At 34.3% G+C, this 15,703-nt stretch overlaps 2 protein-coding genes across 4 annotated transcripts; one reads left to right on the top strand and one right to left on the bottom strand.

The window, feature by feature from the left end:
* Positions 1-678: 678 nt before the first annotated feature.
* On the bottom strand, positions 679-6,900 carry LOC122309260 (tobamovirus multiplication protein 1-like). Of its 3 annotated transcripts, none has more exons than XM_043122661.1 (12): positions 6,773-6,887; positions 6,473-6,645; positions 5,612-5,702; positions 5,480-5,532; positions 4,318-4,410; positions 4,141-4,212; positions 3,955-4,027; positions 2,520-2,565; positions 2,371-2,434; positions 1,838-1,891; positions 1,672-1,749; positions 679-1,102 (listed from the first exon to the last, which is right to left on the bottom strand). In XM_043122661.1, the coding sequence occupies exons 1-12, from the start codon at positions 6,861-6,863 to the stop codon at positions 1,010-1,012; spliced, it is 981 nt and encodes a 326-aa protein (XP_042978595.1). In that variant the 5' UTR covers positions 6,864-6,887; the 3' UTR covers positions 679-1,009. The 3 variants fall into 3 exon arrangements, with proteins under 3 accessions (XP_042978595.1, XP_042978596.1, XP_042978597.1); XM_043122662.1 differs by lacking the exon at positions 6,773-6,887 and adding an exon at positions 6,745-6,763; XM_043122663.1 differs by lacking the exons at positions 5,480-5,532; positions 5,612-5,702 and having other exon boundaries at positions 6,773-6,900.
* Positions 6,901-9,582: 2,682 nt separating this feature from the next.
* LOC122309261 (probable protein phosphatase 2C 9) lies at positions 9,583-15,535 on the top strand. Its single transcript, XM_043122664.1, has 6 exons — positions 9,583-9,895; positions 10,033-10,191; positions 11,566-11,802; positions 12,161-12,437; positions 14,743-14,897; positions 14,977-15,535. Exons 2-6 carry the CDS (start codon positions 10,156-10,158, stop codon positions 15,115-15,117), a joined length of 846 nt encoding a protein of 281 aa, XP_042978598.1. The 5' UTR covers positions 9,583-9,895; positions 10,033-10,155; the 3' UTR covers positions 15,118-15,535.
* Positions 15,536-15,703: the final 168 nt, after the last annotated feature.

Here is a 15,703-nt window from a genome sequence, read left to right as displayed (position 1 = left end):
GTAAATAATAGTGAAAAAGTAATAATAAAATATTAAATAATAAAAAATAATAAAAAATACGTAAAAAATAATAATAAAATAATAAATAGTAATTGAATATTTTAAGAATACTCTAATATTCAAATAGTTTCTCCGGATCTTAAATATAAGTAATTAACTTTATAGAATGGAGAGGAATAATGTTAAATTTATTATATACCATTTCATCCGACTTCTTTATTTGTCGTTTAGGGCGGGCACATATAGATTACTAAGATATATGCAAAAAGAGCAAAATATAATTTTACAAGTTCGAGTAGATGTCAATTTGGTTCTTTATTTGATAGAGCCTTCCTAGTTCCTGCTCCTAAACCCAGAAGCTTAGAGCCAAAAACAAACTGCAAATATTACAAGTTGTGAACTTTTGCATAAGGGTAATGATACACTGCCAACTTATTTATAATTTATAAATAATTTTAAATATAATAATAATTTTATATTATATTTAAACACATCAAATCATCAATAAAGTTAAAATAAAATTTAAAACAATATTATTTTTTTACATAGTTGTATATAAATTATAAATAAAAAGTAAGTTTATCATTTTCCTCAAGGCAAATAAATATTTTCAAAGTGGATGCAAGTTTCGGTGCACATTTGAGTACGATTACAAAGGAAACAACATAAACAAAGATGTAATTCTTAACACAGCCATTTTCGCATGATGGTTCATGGAAGAAACATTATTAATCCGACTTCTAGAAGACTTGAAATATTATTACACCATTACTCAAAGGTTATTTTCATTCTAGTAAGAAATTAGAAGGAATTTACAGGAGAGAGAGAGAGAGAGAGAGAGAGAGAGAGAGAGAGAGAGAGAGAGAGAGAGAGAGAGAGAGAGAGAGAGAGAGAGAGAGAACCTTTCAAAGTGGATGCATGGGAAACTAAACGGTAGCTCAAAGTGGATCACAGAACCTTTCAAAGAATTTAAGCTCAGTATTACCATATTAAAATTAAATAGATAGCTTCAACTGATGGGCTGATAATGTTCCGAGACACGCCTGGGGGGCAACTTCCGCAGGATGAAGAGCACCAAAGCAGATGGAACAATCTCTACCAACTGTACCCAAAAACAAAAAGAATAGACGGTGAAAACTAATTACAGTAAAATAAGAAAGAAACAACTAGCTCTACTAATTGTCAATGCCAGTCCAGTACATAATGAATATTTTACTATACTACTCTCCTGTATGATGAGAAAAGTTGAAGTTCTGGTGGAAGCAACATCCACCATTGTTGCGGGGGAGGAAGACAACAGGAAAGCGGGTAGCTATAGCATTTGAAGTCAATTCTTTTCTTTTTCATGAAGTTGAAGGAAGAGGATATTCATGTCCCCCAAATGTAGCCTTTGGATGAGAATTGCATTGTGTGGTTCCCGGAAATGGAAAGTATTAAGCGGCTTGAGTATTTTTTTACTTGATGCAAGCAATCATAACTCATAAGCATGCAACCCAATTATAAAACTCCAGCCAAAAGAAACCTAATGTGGAGGTTGACACAAGAATTATGGAAACAATCTACTTGTGCAATATGGCCACAGGAGGAATACACAGCATTCCTAAAGATGAAAGAAAAATTCCCTAAACTATTCTATGAATACAAACATTAGATTTCGTTTCTGAAACTTGCCATGTAATATGTTAGGTTCAAGATGGGGTGATCCAGGACATCAATATCTGCATCCTTGTCCACTGCGGCAAGAGCAAGCTACGACAGAAACCAAAACAGATGTCCTTGTCACGAATTGAAAACTTTTAGGTTTTTTGCATAAATCTCAGCATCAAAAGGAACTCACCACAAAACATCTTATCAAGAAGCAAGCACAGCAAATTCCTGTGACACAGCCAACCTGCCAGTGAAAACAGGTTAGTCACCAAATGCTTTTAGCAATGCCAGGTCAGTTTTCCTGCTTCTTTCTCATTATGGTCCACATACTCCTAGACATTTTTGTGGTTCCTTTTCATTTATCAAATTTTTTTTTTTCTGATTTTGGAACGTGTCAATGATCGTGCTTCTCTACCATACAAGTATAAAAAACCATTTTCAGAAATGCCTAGAAGTATCAGAGTTCTTTCCAACTTTTAGGGACTAAATACATTGGTAAAGTAAAAGCAGCTAGCTAGGAAAAATAATTCTCTGAAACTCCACCTAAAGAGAATATCCAACTGAAATAATTGAGGGAAAATAACACCAACTTCCTTTTTATTAGTAAAACAGCCCTACTTTTGACAAATTTTCATAACAAGTTGAATGCTAGTAATTAGGATATAGTTTCTCTCCTCCATTTAAACCAATTAAACAACTCGCACAGGCACCCTGTCGACAAACCTCATATAGCTTTTTCTGACGACCTCTTGACTCGATGGGGAAGCGTCTCAGCATGAAAAATAACCTAGAAGGCATAAACATTTTGAATGAGTGCACATTTTATGGCATGGAACAAGGGTACTGTGTTTGTGCTTAGATCAAGCAGTTACCTTCCACCATATATCAGGAATCCCAGAGCAACAGAGAATGACATGACTGAAAAAAAAGATTGAAACTATTATTTTTACATAGAAGAGGCTTTTCACATATAACTCTGCCTGGCTTTACGACTGATTTGGTCAAAGAAGACAACTTGAGACAATTTTTTTATTTTATTTTTTATGTTGGAAACCTTTCCAAGGCAGGGTCCTTCGGACCCATCCTTGTAGAGGAAAACCCGATCCCATGCACCGCACTCTTGGAAGTTTCTCTATATGGAACTGGTTAAATCGCTGGCTTTTCACCAAGGGGTGTGACCCCAAAAGATTGTTTGCACCCATGAGATGTCAAACCTTGGACCTTGAGGGGAGTGATACCCCAAAACTAAGGCCTTCACCACTTGGGCTAACCCTTGGTTTGAGACAAAAATTATTGTTAATGAATTTCCATGAGAATCAGTTGAAGGGGGAGGGATAGGCGATTTAAAGTTTGATGGCTTGTATGAGAGAATGTGGCGTAGTCGTAGTCTGGGCCCCTGGGGTGTGAAATATAGTTGCCTTTTTAAAAAAAAAAAAAATTAGTTGGTCGTTATTACATTGTACAGTTCCAACACCAAGTTTTTAGGATGATGTATGAAAATGACTTGATTCTTAATAGGGCATTCATGAAGTTGATGGGACAAATTATTTACCCCAAGCAACAGAGCCTGTCACCATCTCTCGGAATTTCTTTGTACAACTGATTTTTTTATATATATATATATATTGTACAAAATTTTCACATTAGGGATGATTTGGACTTTTCACATGCATTTCCTTCCAATTTAGTGGCTGGTTTGGACAGGCACAAATCAAAACTAAGACTTAGGTACTGTTTGGCCATAAGAAATTTTCATCTCAAACATAAAATTCTCATCTCATCATTACAATTTTCTCAAATCCTCATTCAAAATATAATAAAAAATTTAACTTTTTTCAAATCCCAATACAATAATAATATTAAAATATAATATTTTAATATTTAATCTTAAAACTCAAAATTCTCATCTAAAAAATCTCAGTGGCCAAGCAGAACCTTAAAATTTGGAGGTGAACCATGACGACTTAAATTAAGTTGTATTTTTTGAATGAGATGATAGTTTTTCAATGGAGATGGCACCAGGGCATGGGACACCCTGGCTGATTGAAGAAGAAGAAAAAAGAAGCCATGGAGTTCTGTCACTTGTTCACTAAAACCCCTTCCAATACTAGCTTCCAGCCCTCCATTAAAAAAATAAAAATAAAAAAAATAAATAAAAACAAGAAGAAGAAGAAGAAGAAGAAGAAGAAGAAGAAGAAGAAGAAGAAGTTCTAGACTCACCTCTTTTTGTGGAGGTAAAGTGCATTTACTCATAAGAACTAAATACATATAAATGGCACAGGAAAATTTGGTCTTAACAATATTAACCTGAAAAGAAGAGTTTAGCAGCTTTCACTGAAACAGGACTTCGGCCTAATCTTATGAAAATCCAGATGCACACCTATTGTTGTAAAAGAACAATTGAGAAACAGACACACCAAACATTATTAGCATAGTTGAATCTTTGTCATTTCTTCAGGGCCTCGTTACAAGAAGTAGATTTTTCTCCTTTACCTGTGTAAAATACATAAATCCATTTGATGCAAAATAAGCAGGCCTCAGCTTATCAACTGGTAGGCTTCTTGCCTGTTAACAACGACCAAACATATCCATATGTGTATATATATCAATTATAGCTTGGTTGCTACTAATTGACTCAAATCATGATTTATGGCAAATAAGTATGCACACCTGGTGATATATCTCGGCCCAGAACAAAACAAGTAATGTGTAAGTCGAAAAGAATAGAAGACCAGGAAGGTCCATAAGCACCATTGCAAGTACCTGTACCAGGATGATAGTTTAAGGCAATGCAGTCAAAATAGATGATGATACGGTCATAATACAGTGCTCCAGAAAAAACTTGGATTAAAGAAGATGAATTTATAATAAAGCAGAGTTTAACTTTCCTGTCTTTTCTTTTCTATCTTTTTCCTTTTCATAAAGCATATACACAAACCATTACACCAGGAAGGCTAAAGCAATAAATTTTCTACTAGCAAACCAAATAGTAAGTTTTCAGCTAGGTCTTTCTTTCGTGTATTTCTGTACTTGAACTCCTGTCCCACTTCCTACCTCATGTAATGGGGCCTAAACTTATTTGAATTTTCTATGGTTAAAGAGCCATATAAACAGCTTAAATGTAAGTTAACTCTTAGAATTTGCCTGCAGTACCGAAGAGATATGTTCCTCACCAACTCCATTCATGCAAAAGGGTGAAGCAGGTCATCAGTTTCTTATCTGACAAAGATGATATAATAAAAGCTTGCCATACCAGACAGCAGTGAGCCGGTGATTGCCTAAAATTCGAAACTAGCGGTTGGAAATTGGGAATTAGATTAGTAGTTAGCTGTGCTATAGTTACAATAATCACTTGTAACAACATTTAGAACCTTGAATTGGCTTGATAAGAACAAATATTAAAAATAGCCATTCCAGGAGTAATCTGAAGTCCCCCCCCTCCCCTTCTCTCTCTCTCTCTCTCTCTCTCTCTCTCTCTCTCTCTCTCATATACTCGCACCCACTGGTTGGCTTTGGAAGACCCTTTTATTGATAATTGTACCCATTTAAGACATTTCAGAAAATTTTACTTTTTTTCGCATTTTACTCCTCTATAACAGGTATAATCGTATGGTCCAACCAGCACTTTTGCATCCTCTGTACATATATGTTTCGGTTGGATTTTTTTTTTTAAACAGTTTTACAGAGAAAATAACCAGGATGATTATCGCATAAAAGCAAGATTTGTTTTTCCGGTATGTTGAACAAGGTGCTATATTTAGTTCCTAAAAGTAGAAAAAAATAGCGCCAAATATTGGACTCCAGATTACCAGAATTCAGAATTAACACATACCTGTGGCTTAATTAGGAACACACTTTTGTAGAGAGCAAAGAGTAGAGCCCTCACTGAAATGCAATTTTAATTTTAGCAAGCTTATAAAAATAGATATAGGAAAAACTATGAAAAATGAAACATGACCCATACATCCATTCACAATAAAATTCATCAAGTGAAAAAGCTTTTGTGTTGTCCACCCATATTCTGGTACTCTTAACTGAATGCGCACTAATTGTACCTGGAAATTAAACGAGAAATCCACCATAAAACTAAGTTAAGTATACTTATTTGGTGAGTGTCATGATGGGCAATGGATGTGACAATGAACAACAAGAAACAGAACATTTTACTGAACATATCGTGTGAAATTAGTAATGGTTTTATGCCTTTCTCCTATATATGTGTAACAGTGTGCAATCCTTGAATATAAGTAAATAGATAAATAACTCCTGATGACCATGATTCCATTTGAGGAAAAATAAGTGCTAGAATAGGAGTATCCTTAACTTTGGAATATTATTGCAAACTCTAAGGAGTAATCGTTTTAACTCCGTTTAACTTCATTCTCAAGGATTAAGATTCCCATCTTGACTTCGAAAATCAAGTCGAGAAATTCCGTTGGGCTCCTTGCCACCTTTGTGCTATGCTCGTCCATAAAAACTCGAGGACTTTTACCCAATATTATTTCCAGACATCCAACATTCAGAAGAAACAACACCAGTTTTTGCCAATGATTCACATAACACTGATAAAATAAAATAAAAAACAGATTTTGTTTTTCATAAAGGACTGGCTAGCAATGCCACAGTTTTGACATCATCAAACATTTGCACCTTGTCAATGAGATGTAGAGATGTAATCAACATGAAGGCTTGAAATTTATAGAAACGAACATGTTTTCCGGCGATCATATGCATATATATATATATATATATCTCTCTCAAGAACTTTGAAAGAAAAAGCGAAAATGTGATTTGATCAGATACCGAAAGTTAAAAAAAAACGCACCAGGGCAACAAGGGAAACCGAGGCATAACAGACGCATAGCGTATAGTAAATGCCTCTTTGCCAATGTGCTGACTCGTCGATTTCATCCCACCAACTGAGGAAGCCAAGAGCTGCCTGAATCTCTCCCTCTCTAAGCACAAAACTCTTTGTTTCCTGCATCCACGCCATTAGAGCTGCAAAACAATAACGTTAACGTGGAAGGAGGAGGAGGAGAACAATGGAGTTTTGCACTGTTTAAAAAAAATAAAAAATAAAAATAAACAGAATTGTACATGCACGTGGAGACGAGAGAGAGAATACATGTCGACGGAGGGTGAGCCACGTGGGAGAGAGTAACGGCCGGGGCGAGCTGGTGGTCGCGGATGATATTCGTTGATTTCGCAACAGACATGCTTTACTTTTCTTTGTTTAGGAGGAGAGATTAGTTCACTACGAGAATCATGTTTTTATTCTTTGACTTGACTTTCCCTTTCCCGAAACCAAAATTAAAAATTTCCATCGATCTCATAATCATTATTCTTTTTTTATCATTTTTCGTGTAATATCAAATAATTAAAATTTAAAATTTTATTATTTTTAATCATATTTATTTATTTAATAATATTTAAATATTTTTTCAATTAAGTGGTAGAAATATAAACTTATTCAAAATGTATCAAATTAGCCTATATAATCGAGAATGTTAAAATGTTTAATGAAAGTACCATTAATCAAAATGTTAATTTGATACTCGAGTTAACGTTAAGGTAAATGAAAGTTAAAAATTAATAAAATATTATTAGAATATTATTTTTTAATAATATTATTATTTTGAGATTTAAAAAAATTGAATTATTTATTATATTTTATATAAAAATTTAAAAAAATTGTAATGATTAAATTAGATGAGTTGAAATCAACTCTAAATCTAAACGAGACCTAAGAGTTGACTTAGGTCGAGTTTATTAAAAAGTTTTTAACATTTTTTCATTTATGATGAAAAACAAAATCTACGAACTATAAATTTTTAGAATTATTTAATAATAATAGTATTATTTAAAAGTCTTTGCACTATATATAATTTATATGATATAATTTAATTTATAAAATTTTAATTTTAAAATTAATATTTTAAATTAAATTATAACCACGAATGATGTCTGATTTATTCCATTTGCAAATTCGTGTATTTGCTGTTGAGATTATTTTTGTCAGACTGGACAGCCAGCAAACCTGGACTGGGAGTATCCTTCTTACTTGTCGACTCCGTTTCATTCCAAGCTTAGCCCACTCCGCTGTTTGACTTCGGCCCAATATTTTAGCCCATTTGATTTGGGCCAATTTGTCAATCCATCGAACCCATCTGAAAAGAAAATATAGTTTTTACTTGCAACTCGAACATTGATGATATAAAATAGTTTAAATTTTAATTCTTAAATTTATGATTCTAATTGTTTATTAATATCATAATTTATTAGAATAACCTAAGAAGTTTTTTCCAGGGTTTGGCCTTCAAGTTTCAAGCTCACATCATTTATCCATAAAATTATAATAAACACATGATTTTACAATATGATAAGAATAATGCGTGTTTAAATAAGAGTAATGTTGCTCTACCACCAAGACAGTTGGGCATATCCCATAAGATAAATGTTACTTTTTTTTAATTATTTTTTTCTTTTGAGTTAATCTACATACTCATGCAAATCCATACTATTATATTTTTTTTTAAAAAAATTTAAATTACAATAATAAATTTTTTAAAATGATACCTTTTTTTTTTCTTTTACTCTTTTGGGCTGCACGCGCAGTTCTCAATTTAGGATTGTAAATATAATTTCTCTTAAAAATGTAATATTTAATATTTATTTAAACATAATAATGAACAGAGAGGCTGAAAATTTAACACCAATGATGACCAAACACGAATGATAGAAATAATAACTTGCACCTTTAAATCAACAATTTCTTATAAAATGTCGATAAAGATCACCAATCTGTCACCCATGTAACATTACGTCTACCTTTGACTGTGTGTTTGCTTGTAATATTGCCTTTGAATATGTTTGGTCGAGAGAGAGACAGATGAAAAATATGGGAAGCTGGCGGATAGGGTCATAAAGATGAGAGATTTAATGAGGGAATACGAAAGAGATAAACGGTGATCGAACAGGCCGCACGAAAGAAATGGAAGCGGTAGGGACGGGAATTGAACAGGTCTCTGTGGTGTTTGGCGAAAAGGAAAAAGACTGAAAGAGATAAAGATGAATTTTCATTGTCATAGCTCATAAATCTGAAAAAAAAAAATGACTGTATTTTGAAGGATGGATAACTGATATTGAGATTTCGACGATAATCGATCGATCAATCGCTTGCCTTGCCTTCGCTTCCAGGTTCGACAATGACGTTTCCTCCTATTTTGTACCAGCGTACAATGCCTTTCCCTTCTTCCGTACCTTTTTTTTTTTTTTTCATTAAACAGAAAAAAAAAAGAGTGATGCAAGATGCCGTTTGATTAACGATACTCCTTGCTCAAATTTTGTATATTTCAAAGAAATACTTGCCGACTCTAGTACCAGTTTAAGGTTAAACCTTAAAAAAAGGAAAAAAACTACTAAATTTACACATATTCTTCTCCCTCACAATCTTACCTATTTTTTTAAGGAAAAAAAATGGAGACCTTGACCTACTTTCCTCAAACTTTTTTCCCCTCTTCTCATGATATTTCGAAGAACTTTTAAAAAATATTTTCTCTTAAGATATTTGGGGTGGGGGGAGAACCTTAAACAAGAAAAAACATAGAGACAAAAGATTGGTGTGAAGTCTCCGAGTTTGAATCAGCAAGCATTAGCTGACTTTCCAGGAGAGGTCCCCACACACGCGGTGACCAAACCAAAGCGGCAAAAGACCCATTTAGAAAGTAATAATGCTTCGTATAGATGTATAATGTGAAAGTATTTTATAATATTTTAAAAATATTGATATTTATTATTAAAAAATTAATTAATTTTTATTATATAAATTCTATATTTATTATTATTTTTTAAAATAATTAAGCAATACGTACGTATTTACTGCTGAAAGTATCATTTCTAAGTCCTAATGCATGTCTATGGAACCTCAACAACAGCTGGAATAATCAAACCAAACAAATAGTGTCCGCAATAAATCCAACAAACGCAAACACGACTGCTAAAAGTCAATAAGGGCAAGCCCTGCCTTTCGTAGCCATTTCCTTGCTGATCTATACGAGATTGATTACTCCTTCAACGATTCTTTCCTTATCCTACATCCCCGCTGGATATATCTTTCTGTACCAATCTCCTGTTTCTTGGTGGTTTCGCGTTATTCTCTCTCTAGAAAAATACTTATCGATTTAGAATTCAAGTCCTGTGTAGTTTGTTTTCTCTCGTTCTGTTGGGAAATTGGGCAGTTCTTGGATCGGTAAGGAAAATTCTAAGATACCCAATTGCTGATTTGTATGTTGGTTTGTTTTTTTCGTTTCTCGGAATGTTATGAGGGGTTTTGGATGGTTGAGGTTGTTGTTTGGATCATCAAAATTCTTGATTTTGATGTTGCAGGTTGTGATTTTCTCGGAAAGTTGCGGTTTTTTTCTGAGGTGGGGTTTTGGTTTTGGAAATTGGCATAAGAAATATATGTGGACTTGAAGAGGAAGGAGCTGAGCTGAGCTGGGGCTGAATTATATGGATAATTTTTGTTGCTTCAATTCGGTGTCTCAGGTATGGATATCTGCATCTTTTCAATTTCCTTTCCAAACATAAATTTTCTATTATATACAAATATGCTTATATTATAGAGATGTATTTGCTGTTTTGGGATTTAGACTCGGAAAAGGGTTATGATCTATCTTTTCATTTAACGACTTTGTAAATTGTAATTGACTTGTTGATTGTAGGTGGACTATAAATTTAATGGAAATTTTGGTTTTTTAGTGATGGCAAGGAAAAGTTATACCTTTATATTCTCAGGGCAGGTTAAAGTAGCGTGTTTTTTGGCAGTTTTTAATATTCACGAAATTTCAAAATTAAGACTTCTAAAAGTTTTAGCAAAATATCTGCCCCCCCCTCCCAAGCGGTTTTCAAGAAAATATGAGGGTAAGAGGAGAAAGATTCTTAAAGATTTATAATGTACTAGTATATATATATACACTTTTTAATCATGTTTCTGTGTGTTTACTTGTACTTTTGTTACCGACTAGGTGAATTTAAAATGATAATGCCAAAAACCTTTCTACGTTTCTGGTAAAAGGGCCATAATTAGGCAAGTGTTTGAAAACAATGTGACAAGCATAGTGTCAAACGCACTTTGCCTGTATCTTCTTTTATATATTCAGATACTAATTATGGAAGCTGTTTTTTGTGGAATTTATACCAAACACGTCCTTTGTTTTTCAAAAACAAATCTCATGCTGTGGTTCTTGTTTTGGTGCTTCTTGTTGAGATGAATGTATGAGGGGTTTGTGGATTAATGCCAGCAGTGTTTTATTTTTTGATTTTTATTTATTTATTTTTATTTTAAATTTTTATTTTTATTTGGCATCCGTGAACAGACATGAAATTGTTCAATATTATGCATTTCCTTTTAAATAGTGGGAAGTGGTTTCCTCTCTTCATTCGGGAATGCCACTTGTCATACAGTAAAAGTGGGGAACTTCGACTTATGCTTCCCATGCTATGTCTTCTCATGATGTGGCTCATTAATGATGCTGCAAACAATGACACAAACCCATGAAAGGTGGGTAAAATGCTTTCATACACATACACACATACAACCATAATCTTGTTTTGAAGATCATTTTCGACATTTTGTGTATCTTGTCAGTAGATTTTTTGCAGAATACTGATACTGATTTTGAGAATGGGTTATCATCTAGTTGACGCCCATAAAATGTGGCAAATCCCTGCTAAAAATAAAATTTAATGTGGATTATATGGTGTTGGGTTAATTTTCAGAGTACATTTTGTTGAATATTATTTTTACCTTATGCTTAGATCTATATGTTCTGCTTTTGAAATCTATATTTTGTCCCCTTCTGCTTTTCCTGTATGAATTGTGCTAGAGTTATTTGATGCTGACATTTTCCTCATGTTTAGGTTGGAGGGCGTTCTTCATGTAGCTCTGGCAAGGGCAGGAGCCATCAGAGCCCAGTCAAGTATGGCTTTAGCCTAGTTAAAGGGAAAGCAAATCATCCCATGGAGGATTACCATGTTTCAAAGTTTGTTCACTTTCAGGGACGTGAGCTTGGACTTTTTGCTATATATGATGGACATTTGGGAGATAGTGTACCAGCTTACCTACAAAAGCATCTGTTTCCTAATATCTTAAAGGATGTGAGTATTAGATTTAAAGTGAGGCATTATGTGTTTGTGTTTAAACAGGACAAAGAATGAGTTTGTGTGTTCATGTGAGATATATTTTTGGGATTATGGGCTCAAGGGAAAAATGTTTTTGAATGTTGCACTTAAAGGCACTTACTCCTTCTGTAAGAACAGGACATAGAAAGAGTTCATGTGTATAAACTAAGCAAATAGAAAAAAAAAGAGTAACATTAGAAATTGTTTTAAAACGATCATTGTCATGCCAATCTTATAGTACAAGATGGATTGAACTTCTAGTGAGATCTGGGTGCCCTTTTACATGCGCTGATTTGCAAAAGTACTTAACATTTTGTTGTATGATTTATTCCAGGAGGAGTTTTGGACAGATACCAACAGGTCCATTTCTAAAGCCTATGAGAGAACAGACCAGGCAATTCTCTCTCACAATCCTGACTTGGGGCGAGGTGGATCCACTGCAGTAACTGCAATTCTAATAGATGGTCAGAAGTTATGGATAGCAAATGTTGGAGATTCACGAGCAGTTCTTTCAAAGAGGGGGAAGGCAATACAGATGACTATTGATCACGAGCCCAACACTGAGCGGGGAAGCATTGAGAACAGAGGCGGCTTTGTCTCCAACATGCCAGGTTTTTTACACATCCTTAGGCCTATGGCGTGAGGTCTTTTTTTTTTTTTTTTTGTGGGGTGGGGGCGTTTGTTGCATGCATGCATCTCTGTCCTATTTGATGTTCCAACCGTTTAAGTCTCCATTGATTGCATTTTCGCACAGATTTTATGTGATGATTGTGACTTATGTATAATACTTGCACGGCTCCTTTGTATAGTCTTGGGATAGTCCGTTATCATTTAGTCTCTTCAAGGTAATACTGTGGTGATGGTTGGACTGTTGGTTCAATAATACATTAGTTGCTGTTGATGTTTTAAGCTAATGTTACCATGGATGATACCTTGTTATGTCAGGGCAAAGTACCTTGATATGATTTCCTTACTGGAGTTTTTAGAATCAAATGCATATATAACTTTGTCAGGGTCACATACAATGCGATCTCTGACCATAACATTGTGGAGACAAAAGCCACTCCTGTATGCTTAATTTCTAATGAAATCTCTTCGTTCTTGAATGCAAATTGATCTAGAACAACATTTGGTTCAGTAACTGCATCTTGGTGCATTCTTCTTTCTTTCCTTGGTCTTTCTTTGTGTCACATTCCCATGTTCAGCTTATTTTTGCTATAACATCTCCATTTACCTATGTCCAGCTCATTGTTAACTTATGTCCAGTTCAATTCAAGACAATCTTAACTTATCTCGTACCCATAATTTTCCAATCTGTGTCATATTTATACTCGTGTAAAATTTTGTTTTCCCTGTTATACCATATTGAGTATTGTTTTAAGTATTTTAGTATAAGTAAGAAATAAATTTTAATACTGAAGAATTGTTATCAAAGAGCTATTATTTTCACGAGATCTTAACTTTCTTTTTTTTGATAGGTAAAAAAAAAATATATATATATATATATACGAAAGTTATATTTGATCTTATCAAAGAGCCATTCAGTTAATTTTTTGATCTTATGAACTTAAACAATACAAAAGTTATCTGCATTGTTTTCATAAACATTAACAAGTGCGAAAACATATACGATCATGTTGTTCTCCAATTTCCTGTTTATAAATGAAACATTTTATCTAGTGAAGAATGGGGGAGGGGAGAGGGGGGTTGGGGAGAAATACACTGATTCGAACCGCTCTCACTAACTTGCCTACCTATTACTTATCTCTTTTCTCTCTTGTTGCCGAGTGTAGTCAACAGATTGGAGAAGCCACACCAAGAGTTTCTTTGGGAGGTATAGGGTTAGGAGAAAATCTCTCAGTTATTGTCTATTATTGTTCTCATTTTCTGATTAGGTGTTTATCCTCTGTACTCTTGACATGTGCGTTGATAACACTCTTTATATTATCAATGAAATCTTGACTTATCAAAAAAGTTGAGTGGAGGATTACTTGCTCACGTATATGGACATGAGGCCCGAATATTAGAAAATGGATTACTTTCAATCACTTCGTTCAGGAAATGGTTATGGCAGTATGTTCTGGAGGATGATCATATATGGAAAAACTTTTGTGGTAATTAAATAAGGGGAGGAATAGGCTGTTGGATATCAAATTACACATGGATTGGGGATGAATAAAAAATATTTTTACTTGTTCAAAAAATAATCAGTCAGTTTTGGTAGGTTGAAGTGTGTGAGGGGGCATTCATTGTTGGATTGGCTGCAAATGAGATATGGTGGTGGTGCACGTTTCCCAGATATATTCCATGTGCCTACCTACACATTTGAACCAGTGGAGTTGAACGCAATCAATGATCAGATAGAGAGATTAACACAATTTCTTGACGAAGCAAAATGCCCTTCGGAATAGTTGTCTCGAGGGAGAAAGGCCAGTCAAATGACTGTAAAGACGAGTAATTTTTTGATAAGCGAAAGACCAGTAATTTGTCATGTGGTAATCTTTTATTTTTATTGTTATTTTTAAGTATTTGTTACGTGGGAATCTAGAATGGGAAGATGTGAATTGGATGATCTACTAAAGGCTGGGATAGTTAAACCCTGGAGGCAGAAAATGGTGCACGTTTTAATTGCATCAGGTCTTTCCTCTTGTGTTATTTTTGCATCAAAAGGTTACGGTATATTAGTAAGCCTGTGAGTTGGTGCTTACACTGTGGGACTGCTGCAGCCTGCTCTTCTTCTTTATTAGTCATTTTCTGTTCTAACACTTGTACTTCTATGCAGTTGCCACGTTTAAAGTCTATTTGTTTCCCCTGTGAATTCAATCTGAATGTGAAACGATTTGTGTGTTAGACATCTACTTTGATCGTAGGTTTTATGGTCATAATAACCGATGCATGTTTTGCTTACTATATTAGGAGATGTTGCTCGAGTGAATGGCCAGCTAGCAGTTTCTCGAGCTTTTGGAGACAAGAACCTCAAATTACATTTGCGATCTGATCCTGATGTACAAAATGCTATTGTTGGCCCAGATACTGATCTTCTCATACTTGCTAGTGATGGTTTATGGAAGGTGATCTGCCTATCTCCCTCACTCTCTATCTATATGATGTATCGCATTAATCTTGATCAATCGTTTTCAATCAATCCAGGTGATGGCTAATCAAGATGCAGTTGATATTGCAAAAAGGACAAAGGACCCACAGAAGGCAGCCAAGCAACTAGTCGCTGAGGCATTGAAGAGAGAGAGCAAGGATGACATCTCCTGCATTGTAGTCCGTTTCAAGGGGTAAAACAGATAAAAACAATCCCCATATTCCAGAATTTATATATATATATTGAGTGTTTCTAAGCATGGATGCAATACCAGAGGCTAACACCAGCTCAGAAATCTCATGAAATCTCTGCATAAGTTCGGAATTCTCTTCGAAATAGATTTATTATGTATCCCCCCTTTCCCCTCTGTGTAAATTTTGTTGCGTTTAGGTGGTGTGATTTGATATTTGCTTCATTTCTTTGATGTGTAGAGTAATACACTTATTTTTCCCTGTAAGTTGCGTTGTGATTTCAAAGCAGTGTGGTGGCTGACTTCCATAAATTTATACAGAACGAAGTGCATGGTTTGTAAGCAATTGTTGCAATGGATATAGAATGATGTATCATAACCTTGAGAGTTTTTGTCAGCTTTCAATTTCATCAACTTCTGAATCATATTCTTATCTTTCTTTTTTTTATATAAAATTATTCTGTAGCCTGTTTACCAAGTGCAGTAATTTTATATCAAATCAAATCTTGGTTTCTTGGCTGTTCTTTAATGTTCAAACTTCTTTTGCAATTTGATGAACTCCATCGCCATTCTCAGCATATACTACAGTAATG

The sequence above is a fragment of the Carya illinoinensis genome, chromosome 5 (assembly GCF_018687715.1).
Source record: "Carya illinoinensis cultivar Pawnee chromosome 5, C.illinoinensisPawnee_v1, whole genome shotgun sequence".
Taxonomy (NCBI): domain Eukaryota; kingdom Viridiplantae; phylum Streptophyta; class Magnoliopsida; order Fagales; family Juglandaceae; genus Carya; species Carya illinoinensis.
Note: the sequence above shows the minus strand (reverse complement) of the source record. Positions and strands in the feature narration are given on the sequence as shown.

Excerpts from the sequence above, each read along its gene's own strand:
- LOC122309261 (XM_043122664.1), top strand. The coding sequence starts at position 10,156 with ATGGATAATTTTTGTTGCTTCAATTCGGTGTCTCAG. Across the intron at positions 11,803-12,160 it reads TTCCTAATATCTTAAAGGAT|GAGGAGTTTTGGACAGATAC; the intron begins GTGAGTATTAGA and ends GATTTATTCCAG. Across the intron at positions 14,898-14,976 it reads CTAGTGATGGTTTATGGAAG|GTGATGGCTAATCAAGATGC; the intron begins GTGATCTGCCTA and ends CAATCAATCCAG.
- LOC122309260 (XM_043122661.1), bottom strand. The coding sequence starts at position 6,863 with ATGTCTGTTGCGAAATCAACGAATATCATCCGCGACCACCAGCTCGCC. Across the intron at positions 6,646-6,772 it reads GGCTCACCCTCCGTCGACAT|CTCTAATGGCGTGGATGCAG; the intron begins GTATTCTCTCTC and ends ATTGTTTTGCAG. Across the intron at positions 1,750-1,837 it reads TCTTGATAAGATGTTTTGTG|CTTGCTCTTGCCGCAGTGGA; the intron begins GTGAGTTCCTTT and ends TTTCTGTCGTAG.